The 19,398-nt window shown below is 54.0% G+C and overlaps 1 protein-coding gene across 1 annotated transcript in view; it reads left to right on the forward strand.

Annotated features, from left to right (window-relative positions):
* The window catches only part of IL10RB (interleukin 10 receptor, beta), a 19,886-nt gene extending 1,554 nt beyond the window's left edge, over positions 1-18,332 (forward strand). Inside the window, exons 2-7 of the mRNA XM_004675523.2 lie at positions 752-872; positions 4,613-4,773; positions 7,157-7,323; positions 10,468-10,615; positions 13,923-14,080; positions 17,215-18,332. Coding sequence (XP_004675580.1) covers positions 752-872; positions 4,613-4,773; positions 7,157-7,323; positions 10,468-10,615; positions 13,923-14,080; positions 17,215-17,484 — 1,025 coding nt within the window. The 3' untranslated portion in view covers positions 17,485-18,332. The remainder of the gene's footprint in view (positions 1-751; positions 873-4,612; positions 4,774-7,156; positions 7,324-10,467; positions 10,616-13,922; positions 14,081-17,214) is intronic.
* The last annotated feature ends 1,066 nt before the right edge of the window (positions 18,333-19,398 follow it).

A 19,398-nucleotide genomic window follows, 5' to 3' on the forward strand; every position in this document is an offset into this window, starting at 1 on the left:
CATGAGTTCGATTCCCGCCTGCCCCGGAGGTGACCACAGGGCGCGGCAGACCTCTCCTGACCCGCCCGCTGCTCCCCTCAGCAGTGTACTTCATGGATCTGCCTGTTCTGCTCCCCGCTCTGTCTCTGATGAATCCTCTCACCCACCGCATCTCTGGCCTGTACCCCAGTTCTGTAGTTCTGTATGAGTAAAATAAATAAATCTTTAAAAAGAAAAAACTTAAAATTTGTTATCTCCAGCATAAATCTGTTTCCTGGCTCAATCCAGCTGTCTAACTTTCCTGCTGGCATCTCCTTCACCATTTAAATCTAGTACAGCTAAAGTGAGTCGTCTGATTTGTGTCCCAGCTAAAGTGAGTCATCTGATTTGTTTCCCAGCCAGGCTTGATATTAACTTCTGCTTCTTCACACCAAATGTATCAGAAAGTCTAGCAGTTATGCTTCCGTAAATTGATCCAAATCCACTATCCAGCCCCTCGCACCTTTCTACCACCACCCAAACCCAAGTCACCCTTCTCGATCCCCACTCCCCATCTCAGTCCACATCCCACCCCCCCACCCCCAGCAATTTCTTCTTGTGGTTCTTCAAATAAAATCCCGAACCCTCAACATGTTTCTCAAGTTTGTCTTCCCTCCTCCACGTGCCCATTTGACCTAGGAAACTGGGTGCTTGATACAGCCATTTCCTCGGGCACCTTTGGGGCAGCCTTTTCAAGAAAATAACTTGCAAGCCTTTCCCCTTATTTTTACAGCACTGGGAATGGTGCCACCTCCTAAGAACATCAGAGTGAATTCAGTTAATTTCAAGAACATTCTACAGTGGGAATCACCTTTACCCAAAGGGAATCTGACTTTCACGGTTCAGTACCAAAGGTAGGTCTGGGGCCTGGTGGACAGGAAGGCATCATAGGATAGGACCCGGCTGGTCACCAGACAGCCTAGTGACCGTCAGCATAACCATAAACACCCAAGGGAACCTGCCTCTGGGTCTTTCGGATTCTTACTTTCTCTTGCTGTGAGGGTGCATGATGTTGGAGCTGCCGGTAGACAGGGACATTGTGTCATGAGGTGAATGTCACGGTGGCAGCCTACTTGCCATGAGACCAGATGACGTTTGTCATAATTGATGTTTTTTAAGAGAAAAGTGCCACTGATACCATCTCTACTTACAGGGTGGCATTGCTAAAAGTCTGCCATGTACAGGTGGAAGCTCGTCAACAAAACTGAGGCCTGCAAAGCAGCTTGCTGCCTTACCCCTGCCCTGTCCGTCGATAGACCAGCCCACCCCATGCTGTGGGCAGGTGATTGGCATGGTAGCGGCTCATTCTGTAGCTCCTGTAGCTCCACCCCGAACAGCTTGGCTGTTCAAAGCTCTGTCCTCTGAAAAGAGTGGGGGCTTGTGAAGGAAAAGTGAGTGTCACCCAACATCAACATCTCAGTGCTGTGCCTCCTGCCCTGGACCTGCCCTGCCCGTCACTATTCCCCGGCGCCAGCCCTCCCTTGGCAGCCTGCCACTATCCACCCCAGCAGACTGCACATGACAAGCCTTTATGCTAGGTGCACCTGCAACTGGAAGCCAAAGTCTGATGAACAGACACACCTGCTTCTGGTGTGACTCAGACAGGCAGGTAGCTCTCCAGTGTGCTGGAAGGAGACTGGGCCCTGATCGCTGGAGCCCACGTTCCACATCCAGCCTTCATTTTGCAGGCATGTCCAGGGTCTGCCATGTCAGAGAAGTAGAGAGATCAAAGAAGATAGTCATTATGTGTTTTTAATTTTGGAGTTCCAAATGATTCCAGGCTATCAGAACATTTTGAAATTTCAAGAGCAGTACAAAGAACTTCCCAACTTCCCCGTGAGGAGTTGACCTCACTGGAACCATTTTAAAGGCGACCCAGTGAAACCACTGCAGAATGTAGTTTTTGCTGTCCTTTTGAAACTGGGCCCAGCAGCTCACCTGGCCAAATGACATCCCCAGAGGCCAGCCCAGAAGCCAACAGGAATGAGGACATCCTGTTTGCAAGAACTGAGAAAAGGGGACCACCCTTCCTTTCACTTTGGGTTGCCGCCACCTGACCACTCCACCTTGTGACCCTTGCCTGACCATGATGTCATTCTTCCCTCTGTAAAAACTCCTGACTTCTGTTGCTCCTTGGGACACTCTTTCTACCTGAACCTGTCCTCCCTGAATTGCAACGCATTGGGACAAAATAATGTTGTCCTTTTAATGGCCTGAATTTTTAAGTCAACAGCTGTATCCAGGTTCACCAATTTTACAACCATGTATTGTCCCTCCCCACCATATCTCATGGCTTTTGCCCCTTAATATTTCACTATGTGTTTCAGAAGAGCAGGAATGATCTTTTACAACACTAGTACATTGAAGCAAGATTGGGAAATTTAACAGTGACACAATTGTTTAATCACAGTTCATATTCCAGTTTTGACTTCAGGTGGGTCATTCTGTGACTGGTGTTTCCTGTGGTATATTTTCCCGCACTTAATGGACTTTGTCATTGCGCCCCTGTGCTTTCTGCCTTCAGCCCTAAGAGCTCTAGCGATCTCACTGTCAGATGTCGTAACTTTCCTTGCTCTCCTTCTCTCTCCCTTACTTCTTACTCTGTTCATCACCTCTTGCCCATTGTGCGGGGGGATAGTTTGGGGGTATTATTCTTTTAGATGAGAGTCTCCAGTGACTTCCCTGGGTTAACGTCAATAGAACGGTCAGTGATACTTAGACAACAGATATACTAGATGGTCAAGGTGAGGACTTGAACCAGGGAAGCAGAGATGAGGTTGTAGGAGCTTTATTCGAACATCATAAACTTGAGTTAGAATAGGAACGTTGAGTCTCTTGACACACAAAAAAATCACCATCCTGGACAAGCTGGCTTCTGATCTTAATTATTGGACTTAGACACGAATCAAACGTGCTTTGCACAGAGGAAGACAAATGCTGGGTCTTAGCTTCTTCCTTTCTGGAGATGTCGCAGGGATGCAGGTCTGGGTATCAGGGCTTGAATATTCCTTATCTTGGTCATTTGTAGGCACTGAAAAAGCTGGTTTACCCGCAGGCAACAGATGACACACTCTGATCCTCAGACTGCCAGTTTCTGCAGGTGGCTTTGCTCTTTTGTTTACTGGGTCGGGAGGGCTTTCCTGGATCATCTCGCAAGTTCCTGCCTGTCACAGAGCTTGAGGCTGGGGTGCAGGTCCCCTCGGCATGGGAGAGTAAACGGAGCATGGCGTATGCTGGGAAATTCCCAGGCCATGTGCTGGCTGTGTCTCTGGGGCAGACATTTGACCCTGAAAAGTCTGAGTTCCCTTCAGTGTCTGCAGAGGGTATTTAGAATTTAGCCTGTGCAGTTATGTAGCATAAATTCTCTTCTGTGTCTGCGCCGAGCAGGGGCAGCCAGAGAAGAGGCACTTTTGGGGATGGATTGGGGAATTTTACATGGAACATCTAGAACAATTAGATGTAAGCTAATTGTAATGAGGAGAATAGTATTGCAAATCCAGTCATCATGTCCTAGTGAGAGAGAGGTAAATACAAAGCAACTTTCTAAGTATTCTGTGTTCCAGGCAATGGATGCCCGAGTTTAAGTGAAGAAAACAGGTCACGTGAAAAAACCCACATTCATTAACACACCTCTGCATTTTCCAAATGTTGGGGTGCCAGGAAGGATGGATTGAACAGTGAAACACTGTGGTACATTAAGTGAAAAGCAGATGGTAAAAGAGAATGAGCCCAGTTATCTCGACCACCTTTGGTCCAGAGATTTTGCTGGGCACCCTAAGGAAGCAGTGAGACCGGGTACCTAGAGCTGCCGGCTCCGAGGTCAGCCCAAGTCAGTGATGCTGGCCAAGGCCTTGGGCTTCTTGCCCTCTGCCTCATCTAGAAAATAGGAGTAATTTGGTTCTGCCCTCCTCAGGTTGCAAAAATGCAAAGTACGCCTTAGCACCCTGCCTGGTGCTAAGGTTTGGCTGTTCTTATTTTTGTCACTGCCACCTTCATTGTCACCTGTAAGGGCAGCTAAATTGGCTTTGGTGCGAAGACTGGGCCTTATATGGGAAGTGAGGACAGAATCCTCATTTTTAGCAGGAGTTGATTCTGCACTTTCTTAGGCCAGTGACCCCCCCTGAGGCCTACTGAACTCAACTCCCTTACATGTGGTAGATGTTCCCAAATGTCAGATATTTTCCCCTTTCGGTTCCTGCCCCCTTCAGGGGCTGGTAACAGGACACAAGAGATCAGTGAATTGTTTTTAGTTGCAACCAATGTCATTGCTGAGATATGATATGAAGGCGGCATATTTTAGTTCATCCGCAAATATCGCACTTCACAAGCCATATCCCCCTGCTCTCAGAAGTACACAGTCAAGAAAGGAAGGCTTCCTGCTCAAATGTGCTAAATACTCAGCACCTTTTGCGGAGAGGGGTGCTGGGGGGAGCATGTACTTATTAGGATGTGTAAACCTCAGGCTTGTTATGAAGACAGACACCTGTTTGTATTTCACAGATTTTACCCCAAATTGCCTTTCTCTCATTTTCCTTGGGTACCAGGGCACAATGAAGGAGTTGGACCTCATGAATTTAACCTTTCCCTGTTGTAGTTATTCCAGGCTGTTCCAAGACAAGTGCAAGAACACGAACACGACGGAGTGCGATTTCTCAGATCTCTCCAAGTATGGTAACCACACCTTAAGAGTGCGGACTGAGCTCACAGGTGATCACTCCGACTGGGTGAACATCACCTTTTCGCCCGTGGATGAAAGTAAGCTACTTGGTTTCCTCTTCCTTATTCTGTTGCCCTCTTGCCTCGGTGCTTGCCCTGAGTGTGTCAGCAGTAATTTTGCAAGGTCTTATGCAAGACACTTGAGGATTGCACTAAGGCGTAACTAGAAAATATAGTAAAGAGAGCTGTGACTTTCAGAAGTTGGGGAGAGACCAGAAAGAATGGGCATGAAAATAATCTACCCTTGATGTTCATGCTTTGAGGTCAGTGCTGTTGATGAGAGACACCGGAAGGGTTCATGTATGCATTTTCTGGGAGGAAGTCAGTTTGGAATTATGATTCAAAAAAAGCTGACTCAGTAGGCAGAAGGTTTTTCTAGGCAAGCATGGAGACAGACCAGATGCAGACAGCCAGCTTGCCCAGAACGCAGGACTGCGGATTGGAGACAGCTGATGGCAGGTGCATCGGGCAGGCTGGGTGGTTAAGCATGCAAAAGAACATTGCCAGCTTAGACCTGGAGGCCCGTGGGCACCCGCCCTAGGTCATGAGCTAGACACAAGTGGGGACCAGGAACTGAAAGTGATTTAAGCAGCCAGAGAGCCATCGAGAGGGCAAAGGCTTCACTAACGAAGCTCAAGTGCACCTCCAAGGAATAGCTGTGGCATTGGGATCGTCCTTACCTCCTCCCCTGCTCGGGATCCCCGCAGCTCCCAGGTTCACCCTCCCAGGTCAGGAGTGCAGCTAGAAATGCTACCCTTTTGCCTTTCCCTGATTCTGTCTCTCAGGCTTGGAACAACAACAACAAAATTTTAACTCTCACTGATTTCTGGAATCAGAAATTATCAACGTTTTCTTTTCTAAAAGTATCTTTATGACAATAACAAAAAAGCATTAGGAAACACAACAATAGGCCACTCCCAGGGCACAACGGGTCAGGACGCAGCACTGCAAGCTCACTGCAGCCACTCAGTGCGAGCTTGATCCCCTTCCCGGAGCGCAGACCTCTCCTGACCCGCCCGCGGCTCCCCTCAGCAGTGGACTTTGTCAGCCTGACTGTTCTGCTCCCCACTCTGTCTCTGGTGAATCCTCTCACTGCCCCTGCACTTCGGACCTGTACCCCAGTTCTGTATGCATGAATAAATAAATCTTAAAACACTGCAATTGTCAAGTCTGTAAGCATAGTACAGGTCTGCTCCTGTGGCTGCCCACTAGCTGCCAGCTCCTCCTCCCCACCTGTTTCCAGCCCATGTATGGAAAGAGATCCAACAGGGTCAAGCAGTTTGTCTGCTGGAAGCTCACTGCAGGCCACAGCTAATCACCAAGCAAGGGTTCAGACCCAGGCCCCTGGTTCCCTGCTCTGAGCTGCCATCCCCTACAGTGGCTATTTGACAGATGCCACAGAGAGTTCTCCCACAACTAGTCTGCACTTTGGATATTTGCCTCCTGAAGTTTGTCTCTTTGAGTGATAAGAAAGTGCTTCCAGATGTCATGTGGAACTTATATTTGCTTTGGAAAGATAGCTAATAAGCTTCCTTATCAAGTCTTTAGCCACCAGCAGATTCAAAATGGGGTAGATTGCCAGAGCATTCTAGTGACACCCTCCCCACCCCACCCCCCCAAAAGAAAAGCAGTGCCCAGGAAAGAATACAGGATACAGCTCAAATAGCATGGTTGCTCCAAGCCAGTTAGAATTCTTTCTGTGCTCATTAGCAAGTGCCTGCTCTGTGCCAAGCAAACCTTCATGCCTGAAAGTATAACAGAACCCCTCCCCTGTGAAGCCCACGTCCTAATGAGGAAGAAGAATAGATTGCCTATGTTATGAGAGATGATGACTTGGTTCTTAAGGAAGCAAAGTTGCAGGCAGGAAGTGGTGGGAGCTGTTGTTTACCTAGTGTTAAGATGCAGTCTCTCGGGCTAGCTGGCACCGAACCATACCCACATGAAGGAAGGGGCAAGTGACGTAAATTTCTAGTCAAAGAACAAGAACAAGTTCACACCTTGCTGGAAAAAATGTATGGTTAATCATATATGTTAAACATTAAAAAAAAGAAGAAGAAGAAGAAGCTGCTCTATTGCTTCTAATCCAGAAAGGAAATAAATTCATCCAACAGAAAGAAAGGAGCGAGACAAGCCCCTCCCCGAAAAATTACACAAGTAACATAGTTGGACTGATCCCAGATAGATCAGAAATCACAATAAATATAAATGGACGAAACCTAATGAACAAAGGCAAAGGTTATCGGGTTTTAAGAAACAAACCCCCCAGCTACCGTCCTGGCCGTGTTAGTCAGTCATAGCCATAGCAATGGTGGATGTAAGAGCAGAACACTCAAGTGCACATTTGTTTGTGCAGTTAGGTAAACAAATGTCACATATCTAAAATGTGATTTTTGATTGTCGTTTGCTTTGTTCTCATACATAGCCAATGTTGGACCTCCTGGGATACAAGTAGATGCACTTGTTAATTCTTTGCACGTACACTTCCTGTCCCCCAAAATTGATAATGAACCTGAAACATGGACCATGAAGAATATTTATAATTCATGGACTTACAATGTACAATACTGGAAAAACGGCTCTGATGAAAAGGTAAGCTTGGCGAATCACATGCATGTGAGATGTGGGCTCCCTGCTCCTTGCTTAGTGCTGGCCTGAGGCCGTGACCACAGAAAGATATCCAGGAGGCCCCTAGTCGGGCTGCCGAGGTGGCAGTCCAGGGGACTCAAGGCCTGCTCTCGGTGCATCTCCAGCTCCCCAGTCTGGGGAAGCCTGGTGTCTCTGACTCACACTTTCCTCGCCTCCCGAAGCTGTGTGGCACAGACCTTTCGGCTGGGGTTGCCTTCCCTGAGGGGAAGTCACAGGAGAAGCAGAACTGACTCAGCAGCTGGCTGGGGAACCAGGACTCAGCTGAATCGAGCCATCATGGACTGCCATGTCCACAAACCACAGTTGTGAAATCCACAGGCAACACCTCCCTGTGGACACTGGGTGGAGTGTCACACTGTACCTGTCTGGTCCCATTTTCCCCATTCCCCAACTCCTTCTCAGGGGGCCACTTCCTCTAAACACATGAGCCAGGCGCTGGAAGGCAGAGCTGGAAAGCCACCGCAGCCACTGCATGACTGTCACCTCCTGGCCTCAGCTTCTCGTGTCTGCAAAGCAGGCGCACTAACCACTTCAGCCGTGGATCGCGGGTAGTAACCCACATAGTGACAGCGCAAGGACTGTTAGGGAGCACACAGGCCTGAGGAAGACAGCGGACTCATCCCCTGCCGAAACAGCACGTGTGTCTATACGTGAGTTTCCCTCCACCGCCTGTAGACACGTTAACGCTGTTTTCCTTCGATCTTGGTCAAGTTTATTCTTCTACTTAGCTCATGTAAACTGAAGGCCACTGCTGGCCCTAAACTGACTGACGTTTATGGTTTGTCACTTGTTTACATTATCTCCTCTGTCCTAAACATGGATTTCATCCCTTAATTCTCAAGCCTTTAAAAAGAAAGGGTCACTCATGTATATTGTCTTAGAGATGATGAACTAAATTTATATACAGACATTGTGCATAGCCTCCCAATTGCAAATTAACTTTCCCCCAAAAATGTTCCGTTAAGTGAGGAAGGAGATCTGCTGTCTTCACAGAATGTATAATTTTGCTTACAGTGAGAACCCAGGAAATGTAAACATAAAGCACAATACAAATAGTGAGCTTCACGGCCATGAATCTAAGTCAGGTGTCTCCACAAAGGCCACAGGACTGGCCCTCTGGGGGTGTCAGCAGCGGATGCCTGGGCACCTCCTACACCAGACCTGAAATGTGAAACCCAGCTTATCTTCAGGTTCCTAGCTAGAGCATGTCCACAGTACAGGCATCTGGCTGCACCTTTGTCCTCTCTGTTCAGCCTGTTCTGTGGAAGCCTCAGGTGTCCATGCCAAGGGCCAGAAAGGCTGTCTGCACCCTGGTTCTTTCCTCCCTTGTGCCTCCCTCCTGTGGTCCCCTTTGCCAGTCAGTGAGCTACACACAGTGTCTGTGGCCCCGACACTTGTATGTGGAAGCCTAACTCCCAGGACATGGTCTGAGGAGGTGGTAGGGGGCCACTGGACTTGATCAGGTCATCAGGGTGGAGCCCCCATGAGTGGGATTAGCGCCCTCAGGGATGAGACCCCAGAGAGGTCTCGCACCAGACACCAGAGCTACCGAAGCTGCTCGGCTTTGGCCTCACCAGCCTCCAGATGCTGAGCCATCTGTGGCGTTCTGCTCCAGCCGCCTGCGGGCTCAGACAGAGGCCTCCTTTTTGAAATGCAGACATTGCTGAAAGGCTGCCCTGGCAGGTCCCTAAACTAGCAGCATACAAGTCTTTTGAAAATCCCATTTCTTCCTGATGGGAAAAAGTGAAAATAAAACTAGAGGTTGCCCGGAAGTAAACAAAGGCTAGGAAAACTCATCAGAGGGCACTGGTGCTGGCCCCTCGCCCACCCTCCCCGCCTGGCATCCCTGGTCAGCCTCTGCATTTGGTCTTTGAAAAAAGAGCATTGGCTCCATTCTCCCAAGAAGAGCAAGGTTTGAGATATTGGAGTTGTAGAGATGAAAGCCAGGACTTTGGGAGGGTTTTTCCTGTTAGGACTTATACCAGCCTCTTCCTGTTTTCATTTAGTATAATCAGGTTTACTCTCAACAAGCTTAGCTTCTCATATAAAACGAAATGTACCCAAGATACATACAACCCTGAGCCCAAAAGCAAATAACCAGTTACTGAAGTAAGAAGGTCTGCTCGCATTCCACTCACAGCTCATGTGACAGGCCCTTGAATAAGGAAGTTGTAACCATGAGAGAAATGGGGAGTGTTCGCTCTTTTAATTCCTCTTATTTTGCCAGAAACTCGTTTGGCTTCTCAAATTCAGAATATGTGATTACTGTGATAGCTCATATTCAAGTTAACAAGATGTGTGGCGGAGCGCCCCAGACAGGCTGTGGCCTGTCCCCTCGAGGCCGGGGCTGTGGGAGGAGGCCAGCTAGCCACTGGCAGAGAGGTCGCTCAGGGAAAGCCCAGGGCAGCTGTTCACACACTGGCTCTGGCTTAAAAAGAAACTCACGCTGCACTCACTGATGACACCGTGGCCCCAGCAGGGCTGCTGAGACAAGGCCCCCACTGGGCAGCCTCTCCGAAGTGAATCCCCAGGTTCTGGAGAGGGAGGTCCCAGGTGTCCACAGGCCTCGCTCCTCACTTCTGCGGCTTTGTGGCAGCCTTTGGTTCTTTAACTTGGAGGACCATCACCCTGGTCTCTTCCCTCATTTCCCTGGCTGCCTGTGTCCAAAATCCCCCTTCGAGCGCATTGGGTTAGAACTCTCCCTGCCCACCACCTTTGAGTCTGAATCCTCTAGAAAGACCCCATGTCCAACTAAGGCCACTTTCTAAGGTACTAAGGAATCAGTGTAGGAATTGGGGACTGCTGGGGGGCTGCCTATAGTTGGTCTACCTTGTTGAGAGAAAGTGGGGTGCGTTTGATGGTATCTAAACTGGAGAATTCAAGAACTGAGGTGGCTGGGCAGGCCCACCATCCTTGCCTGCCCCTTAAAATGGTCTCAGAGTCCCCCAAAATGAATGGGGAGAAGCCCCTGCTTCGTTCAGCTTCCTCTTTTGAGCCTAAAGTAAGGATTGTAACTGCGGGGGGCCGGGGCGTGAGGGTGTCGCCCTCCACTGTGGAGCACTGCCTCATTTTCATCTTCTTCCCCAGGCTTCAGTCCACTGTCAGCACGACTCCGAGACCCTCCGAGATCTTGAGCCGCAGACAACCTACTGTGTGCAGGCTCAAGTGATCATTCCCGATCGGAACAAAGCCGGAGAGTGGAGCGAGCCTGTGTGTGAACAGACAGCGCACTTCGGTGAGCCCTGACCTCACCCCCTCTGGCACCTGCCATCCTCCCAGACCCCTCCCGCTGAGAGCAGGGCTGGGCCGCTGTGTACACACCAGACCCAGCCAGACTCCGGCCGCTCCCCTGCCTCCTGGGTGGGAACCCTCGCCCTTCCCAGGCAGCCGTTCCCTCTTAGACACACAAGGAAGCCCCCGGTGTCCCAGAAGCCAGGGCCGGCCTCCTTGGCCCACCCACTGCGCCCACTCAGTCCTCTCAGCAGCCCAAAGCAAGTCTCATCGGCGCTGCCCACACCACCCAGCAGAGGTCAAGCCCGTCACAAGCCCTGGAAGCCGCTGTCCCTGGTTCCATGTTTCCAGTTCTGTCGGGTACACAATGAGAAGGGAACGCTTGAAACGCTTTCACTTTTCCTCGGTGTCACCCGGGATAAAAGTGTCAGCGATCGTTAGATAAAGGGTTTCTAAGCTCGCCCAAGTGAGGACTCGAACCCCGGATGTGTTCTGACAGATTGGCTCCGCCATCACAGGTCTGAGTTTGGCTGACAGAAAGGAACCGTGAGCTGTGGCACGAGGCGGGAAGGGGGGCGTAGGGTGGCTTCTGGCACTCAGTTACTTTGACCTCGCGATACATCGCGCTATCTAGGCACAGAGCGCAAACGGGGTTAACCTCTCCCCTGGTTTCTGAGCTCCGGCGCGGACGAGCAGGGCTGGGTGTGCCGTGAGGAGCCCTTGGTCCCGCTCCGGGTCACGAGTGGGGCTGCAAGGCTGCGTCAGCCACAAGCAGCAAACTTTTGCATTTCTGCCTCGGAACAGCCACAGGTTGTGTTGCCTCTCAGGGGGTGCAGACGCCCGGCTCCCTGCCCGCCAGACCAGGGCCTGTGACAGGGCGGTCGCCTCAGCAGGGGCCGCCTAAAGGTGGCATGGACTTGTTTCTTTACAAGAAAGGGGAAGAAAACGGGGACAGCGAGGCTGAAAGGAGGGTGGGTGCCGCCCCGGGAGGCCCTAACACCGGGCGCGGTGCCGGTGAGGCTCCCTGTGCGCGCAGAGAGCACCTGTTGAGTCAAAGGCGTCGGCAGCTCAGCCGAGGAGGGGACGTGCGGGAGGCCCGGTCCTGGCCATGCCGTGTCCAGGCCTTCCTGAAACAAGGCAGGAGTGTGGGGCCGGGGGCGGCGGGAACACAAGGGAGAATGAGACAGAATGCGGAACCTCGTCTCCTGCGTCACCGTGCGGTTCTGAGAAATGGCAAGTTGCAGCCGCCTCGACGCTTCACTTCAGCTACGTGTGTCCCTGAACAACTTGCCTGCCCAGTCTTGTTCTGTCTCTTCTGAGTTGCTGAGAACTGCAGGGTCCTCACCAGTTTTGTTTAAACAGCTGGCGCGCCCTTGGGCACACCTTCCTCCCAGCTTGCCCGCTGACCAGTCCCCCCGAACAGTGTGCTCTTGGGGGGCCATGCTGTCGTACTGGCCAGAACATGTGGGTGCACAGCGCGGACCCCAAGCGCTGCGTGGCATCAGCTGTCGAGGGCTGTTTCTCAGGAGAGGGGCCCTGTGGTGACGGGGCTGTGGGGGGCGCTGGAAAGCGGTGCCGGTCAGTGTCGTTGGCGGACTGGATTTTGCAGCACGTTTCTGAGGCGTCACATTCCGAGGACAGCTTGGCGGCCACCACCCCACAACACCCGTGATGCCCCAGAAGGAGCCGGTCCCCAAGGGCCAGGCAGCCGCTGGGCGCGGATTTCTTCTTCTTCGGTGTCCTAATGTCACTATTATTTTGTCACCACTCTTATCTTCAAGGGTGTGTAAAAAGCCACGGCGCTGTCCATTCTGGAATGTTTCTGTTTTTTCTGGATCAAGCTCAAGCACTGAGGTTGGCCTGTACTTTCCCAAATCTTGGGGACAGTTTCCTTCTTTGCAAATGAACAAGTTATGTGCCTGGATCCAGGATTCCTCCCCCAGGCAGTCGTCCGGGCAGCTTTCTCAGACTGCAGAGGCACAGATGAACGGCCTTCCTCTCGGTGGGGGGTGCTCTCGGCTCTCATTTCTTTTCCTGTAGCCCCGACTGGGCACCTCACCTCTGTTGCCCAAGATCAGTGGCTGGGGCAGCGTCGTGGGCTCCTCCCTTCGCCTGAGAACCTTTATAAACAGCATTTCCTTTCTTAAGATTTATTTTTATCTACTTAAACATAAAAGAACTGGAGAGGGTGGGGGTGAGACTATCCCCAGAGACAGAGCGGGGAGCAGAACAGGCAGATGGACTGAAGTCCACTGCTGCGGGGAGCAGCTGGCGGGCCAGCAGAGGTCTGTCCACCATGTGGTCACTCCCTGGCCTCAGTGGCTGGCGAAAGCTTGATGGTGCTGAGACTGAACCCCTGCACCCCCGGGAGGTCTGCACCTTTAAGTGAGGAACAGGCCTACCCTTGTGACCACTAGGTTGTTTCCCCGACTGGCCTTCTGCTCTCTCACTGTGTTCCCCGTGAGTCTGCTGTCCTGGAACCAGAATTCCATCCTGCTTGAGTCAGTAGCGTCCCCGACCTCGGCACCATTCCCCTTTCTTCTAAGCCTCTCAGCCCTGCGGGTGAGCTTTACCTGCCTTCCTGGGACACCCCAGTGGCCCGTCCTTCCCCGCTGACACCACACGGGACGTGGGGTCAGCCCTGAGCTGCCCTGTGTCCCAGCCACCCTGCAAACGGGGCCCTTACCGCACCTCACAGTTCCTGAGGTCACGTTAACTCTCGCTGCGTCTGGGCCAGCTGCCTGAGAGCAGGGTCAGTGCGGTCATCCCTGCTGAGGGCTTGTGCAAGCCTTAGCACAGAGGACAGGATCGGGACCCACGCAAGCCCCTGTTACTGCTCCAAAGCAGAGGAGGGTTATCCTGACCGGGGAGGCCCGCCCCTCAGGGAGCAAGGCCCACTTAAACATAAAAGAGCTGGCGGAGGTGGGGGTCAGACTATCCCCAGAGACAGAGTGGGGAGCAGAACAGGCAGATGGACTGAAGTCCACTGCTGAGGGGAGCAGCGGGCGGGTCAGGAGAGGTCTGGCGCGCCGCGTGGGCCACTCCCTTTCCTCAGTGGCTGGCAACAGCTTGATGGTGCTGAGACTGAACCCCTGCGCCCCCGGGAGGCACGCAGCAAGCCTGTCAGAACCCAGACTGGGAAGAGGTGGGGGCAGGGGCCGCCCTGGAGACCTCTGGGTCCTCTCACAGCTCCCTCCGTGGACCCCAAGAGGACCGGAGGCGCTGCTGGGGGGTTACGTGGGGCTGTGAGGGTGAACACAGTGCCGGGATCACCAGGCCACCACAAGCCCGTGACGCCCGTCTCCCCACAGACACCGTGTCCTCCTGGGTCATCGCCCTCGTGGTCCTCGCGGCCTCCGTGTGTGTGGCCCTCCTGCTTCTCGGCTGCTTCGCCATGCTGTGGTGCATTTACGAGAAGATCAAGTACACCTTCTCCCACCAGAACACTCTCCCCCGGCACCTGAAAGAGGTAGGTGACGGGAGGGGGCCGGAGAGGGCTGTGGAGCCCCGAGTGGCCGGCCGCTCCCTCAGAGCTGCGGCCTGGTACCTCGGCCCGCGGGGTCTGGCCCAGCAGCCCTCTCCCCAACCTCCTGGCCGGAGGTCTCCAGAGAACAGAAGAGACGGTCTGGGACAGGTAGAGAAGAGGCCGAGCTCAGAGGGTCCAGATGAGAACGAGAGGACGGGCTGTCGCGGGGAACAGCCAGGTGAAAGAATGAGGGGTTCAGCGCTTACAGTCTGGGGGTATCTGAAGTCAGCGATGTGTGTCCTAGACTTTCAAAATGTTTAGAAAAAAAAAGGAAGTACCTGGAGAGAGACCAAAGGACCCAAGAGGCCCTAAGAAATGCGACTCTGGGTGTGTACGAACACTTCAAGGAGAAAATATGCCCAGCCCTGAAAGAAGCTTGTCTTTGGTCTCACTTGCCAGGAAATGATGCTGACACAGAGCTTCATCTTCAGACAGCTGCCGGGGGAAGCCCTGGGGAGCAATCTCGCTGAGGGAGGAAGAGCAGGGGGGCGGGGGGTGAGGGGAGGCGGGGAGACTGGGCTGTGACTCACTCACTTCCGTGGCTCGGTCAATCCCACTGGGCTCTGGAAAGCAGCCCGGAGAGATGCATGAGGCCTGTGAACCCCGAATTCACTAGGTTGGGCATGGCTCCCCAAGAGAGATGCAGCAGGGCCTCTGTTGAGGACGTCCTGGGAGAAGGACAGTCTTACCACCGCGAGACAGCTCTGGAGTCTCTGCATGGAGACAGAATCCGCCTGGGTGCAGACTCTAGAGTGGACGGGACCGAGAGCGCGGGCAGTTGCTGAGAATGTGAGCCGGGGCGGCCGCCCGAGGTGGTGTGACACACGCCGTGGGCGGGGGAGGCGTGGGGCCCTGCCCGCGCCCTGTGGTCCCACCAAGAAGGAGGGCCAGGCCTCAGGGTCGCCACTCCGGGGTGACCGCCCCTTGCGCCTCAGCCTGGCCCCCTCAGGGCTCCAGGAGCTGTAACTCCCTGCAGCGCACAGCGGGCCAGCCCCGCATGACGCCCTGCAGCGAGGCCCCTCAGGGCTTGTCACAAGCTCCACCCGCTTTGCCCGCCACAGGCTCTGCAAGGAAGGGCCCGCCAGGCCTGCGCAGCCCTCCTGCCCACGGGCTCAGTGAGTGCGCTGCCAGGAGACCGTGCCGGCCTCGCACGCCAGCATCAGCCAGCAGGCACGTGGCCGGCCGTGCCCACCCCACCTTGTGCGTGGGATACGCCGTGGCCCCGCGTTCCAGGCGTGGGCGTGCTTCCTTGGAGGGAAGGGTGAGAATCCGTCCTTGGGCCTTTACGTAGGAGAGGCTGCCCCTGCGTGTCCTGCCGCATGGGACCCCTGGCCGTCTCTGCACCTTCACGGGGTGCGTCTCACTGAGGTCGGTGCAGGCTGCCCTTCGCTGCCCCTGGGAAGGCGTGGGCCCTTGGCCGGGGCAGCTCCCTCCTCCGGGTCCTGGAAAGGGACTCGGCTGGGAGCCATCTTAGTGCCAGTGTTGCTGAAAGCAAGGCAGCCCCCGCAACCCCACCTCCACCTCCCACCCCCTTGAGGGGGGCCCGGGCTGCGTGGCTAGGCGGTGGGACACATGACCGGCAGCAAGGCTTTCAGAGGCTAGAAGTTTCTAACGTTGTTCACCTGCTATCTTTGCATCTGGCTTGGCCCTAAGAAAGCGTCAGGGAAGGACAGATAGGCAAATGTGATTCCTTCCAGGCCAGAGTCAGAGAGGACACAGGAAAGAGGCCTTTGGGGATGAGCTCAGTTACCCAGAGTCTTGGCAGACTTCTCTGTAGGGTCGGTCCTGCCATCACTGAGAAGCAAGAGCAGGGGAGGGAAACTGAGTAGATCAGGTCCTCACATCGGAGTTACCCAGCTTGACACATCACAGAGAATCTGTGAATATGGCCCAAGGAGGTTTTTGAGTGTGTGGAGGATCGCTGGGGGTGGTGACTTTTAGTTGAAAAAGCAATAGGGAGGTTTACCCAGCACTGACATAGTGAGCCAGAAACCAGCTTCTGCATGTGTCCAGCCAGGAAACCAGCCTAAGGTTTACTTTCTTGCGATTTCTGTTCCCCAGGAGAAAACCAAGAATAGCTTCTAGTGTCTTCCTAAAAATCCTCTGATCTGGAGACATTCCTCCTTCCCCAGCTCCTTCTCTTTCCAACAGATATCTGGACATAATTCCTCTTGCCCTTCCCCTCCCTTTCATCCGTCAGCTGCTCAAGATTGGGGGGGTGGCTCTGATACCAGTAGGCAGTGTAGCTACTGAAGGCTTAGATTAATCATTGTCAAAGGCCTGTATGGAGATCACATTAGGTGGAGAGCAGACTAAACAATTAGAGGTGGAACTTAGGAATAAAACAGCTGGAAGAGAGAGTTTAAAAATGCGAAACTTTAAAGCATACATCTGCTTTTTAGCCTGAAGATTAAGAGCACTGGTAGACCTAGGAGGATAAAAATAGAAACTATCAAATATAGCAGATATTTCAGGAAACATTTGCACCTTCATTGTTCTAAGAGTTGGGTACTTCACTATTTTTCATGGCTGAATAGTATTCCACTGTATGTATCCAGACAGGCATCACTTAACGACAGGGATGTATTCTGAGAAATGCATCATTAGACAGCTTCATTGTGCAGATGTCGCCAAGTATAATTCCACAAGCCTGGGTGGTGTGGCCTCCTGTACACCAAGACCTTATGGTGCTGCCTGTGGTGACCACATCACGTTCAAAGTCCGTCTTTGACCAAAATGTCGTTAAGAGACAGCCGACTATACACCACACTTGTTCATCCACTTGGCCACTGGCATGCCCTCCAGGGCTTCCCCTTCCACTTCTGTGGCTGGACACCAGGTGTGAACAGTGCCATTATCTCCCTCAGTCCCTGCCGCCCGTCCCCCTGCAGATACACCCAGAAATGGAGTTGCCGGGTCACATGTTGCTTTTCATTTTTCGAGGAGCTATCATCCTGTTCTGTTGCACTTTTCAAAACAGTGCTTTCTACCCAAGAATCCTCCGCAAGATCTTTATGAAGCCAGAAAAAGAAATGGTAAAAATTGAGAATTAACTACCTTTTTTGTTTCCCTTGCAGTTTCTCGGCCACCCTCACCACAGCCCACTTCTGATTTTCTCCTTCCCGTTCCCTGACGAACATGAAGTTTTTGACAAGCTGAGTATGATTACAGAGATCTCTGAGAGCGGCAGGCAGAACCCTGGCAAAGGTGGCAGTCAGGAGGCGCCGTCCAGGCAGGGGTCCTGCAAGCTGGGGTCCGAGGCGGAGGCTCCCAGGGTGCAGAGCAGTCCCCTCCTTACGACGGCCTCTGACGGTGACCACACCCACAAGTGCACTGAGACCACCTGAGCCCCACACGGAGGCTCAGACGCCGGGGCACACGGAAAGAGCCAAAGAGCCAGCTTGTGAAGACACTTGGCAAAACACGGCCCCTTGGAAGCTGCTGCTTTGTGAAGGCCTTCATGGTGGAAAACTGAGGGTGCAAACTCGGCCTCTGAGACGCGCGGATCTAAGGAGCAAGTCTTAGCTGCAAGAAACGGCAGTGTTTACGGCGGGAGGAGCGACGTCCTCCCCAGCGGCCGAGTCGCAGCACAGCCCGGGCTCAGCGGCCGCGGTGGCCGTCTGGGGCGGCTCTCTGGCTTCCGGGGACACCGCAGCGGGGTTCATTTTTCTGCCGTATCTTTTATACAGCACTGGTACTCGAGTAAAGTTTATCCTCTTTATCTGTGGCCAGTGACACGCATTTGTCGCTGCCAGGTATTCAGTGAGGCCTCTGTGACACATCACATGTCCCCACCCGCCGCCCTCCGGGGGCGATGCCGTGGGCGCGTGGGGCTCCGTGTCGGGCAGCCAGAGCTGGCCCCGTGCCCAGAGGCAAGGAGGGACGGGGGACAGCGGCAGACCCGGGTGGGTGGGCTCTAGCCAGCGGGGGGTTTCCACCACGCACGAGGCCGTGGCCACACACCCGGGTGCCCACCCTGGACCTCAGGGCGCTGTGGCATGGGACTGCGAGTCACGTGTGGATGTGTTTTCTATCTTCAGACGATGAGCACCCCAAACCCAGCCAGCCCCTAATGTGGGTCTCAAACCCAAGGCCGGGACCCCTTGGATATTTACTCTACTTGGCTGTCCGGCTGCTCTGGGGGGTGCCGGCTGCTCTGGGGGGGGCCGGCTACTCTAGGAGGTGCTGGCTACTCTAGGGGGGTGCCAGCTGCTCTGGGGGGCTTCCAGCTGCTCTGAGGGGTTGCCAGCTACTCTGGGGGAGTGCCGGCTGCTCTGGGGGGGTGCCGGCTGCTCTGGGGGGTGCCGGCTTCTCTGGGGGGGTACCGGCTACTCTGGGGGGTGCCGGCTGCTCTGGAGGGGTGCTGGCTTCTCTGGGGGGCTGCCAGCTGCTCTGGGGGGTGCCGGCTTCTCTGGGGGGGTGCCGGCTGCTCTGGGGGGGTGCCGGCTTCTCTGGGGGGGTGCCGGCTGCTCTGGGGGGGTGCCGGCTTCTCTGGGGGGGTGCCGGCTTCTCTGGGGGGGTGCCGGCTTCTCTGGGGGGGTGCCGGCTTCTCTGGGGGGGTGCCGGCTGCTCTGGGGGGGTGCCGGCTGCTCTGGGGGGTGCCGGCTTCTCTGGGGGGTGCCCCTCAGCCACTGTTGGTTAAGGTCCATGGCATGGAGGCCTAACTGTTCAGTCGCGTGTGCTGTCAGGGATCTCCCCACAATTGCTGTCTGAAAGCTGTGTCCTTGGGGCAGCTGCCAGTGCGGGGGGCAGGGGGGGCAGCAGGACAGGCATTCTGAGCGCAGTGTGAGGAAGCTTCAAAGGAGTCCAGGGCCCCTCACTGCGAGTTCCCCTGTGACCTGGGTTTCCCCCTCTGTACTTGGGTAAAGAGCCCGAGGGCCCAGGGCGACCCCCCTAAAATGCCCACTTTGGTGCAGCACACAGTAGCGACTCCATCAACGGGCCCTTCTTACCAGCGGTGATGGCGATGGCGCATACACTCGCACCCCGCCAACTCAGTCCGTAACAAACGCCCCTCTCACCCTCTCCTCTCCTCTCACCTGAGCAGGATTCACTGACATTCGCCCAAAAGGAAAAAGCAGCTTTCTGCAGGAAGTCGCTGTCTCGGATGGTACGGCAACGGGAGAGGAGAGGCTGTCCTTCCTGCGCTCCCCGTGCAGTTCGGCTCTTTACTTGCTGCCCACCACACCCTGGGCAAGTCCTCACCTTGTTCTCAGTTCTCGGTTCCCCTCCCTCCAAAGGTTTACTCTGGCCCGGTCTCC

Source organism: Condylura cristata, unplaced genomic scaffold (genome assembly GCF_000260355.1).
Source record: "Condylura cristata isolate star-nosed mole 26May11 unplaced genomic scaffold, ConCri1.0 scaffold00003, whole genome shotgun sequence".
Taxonomy (NCBI): Eukaryota; Metazoa; Chordata; class Mammalia; order Eulipotyphla; family Talpidae; genus Condylura; species Condylura cristata.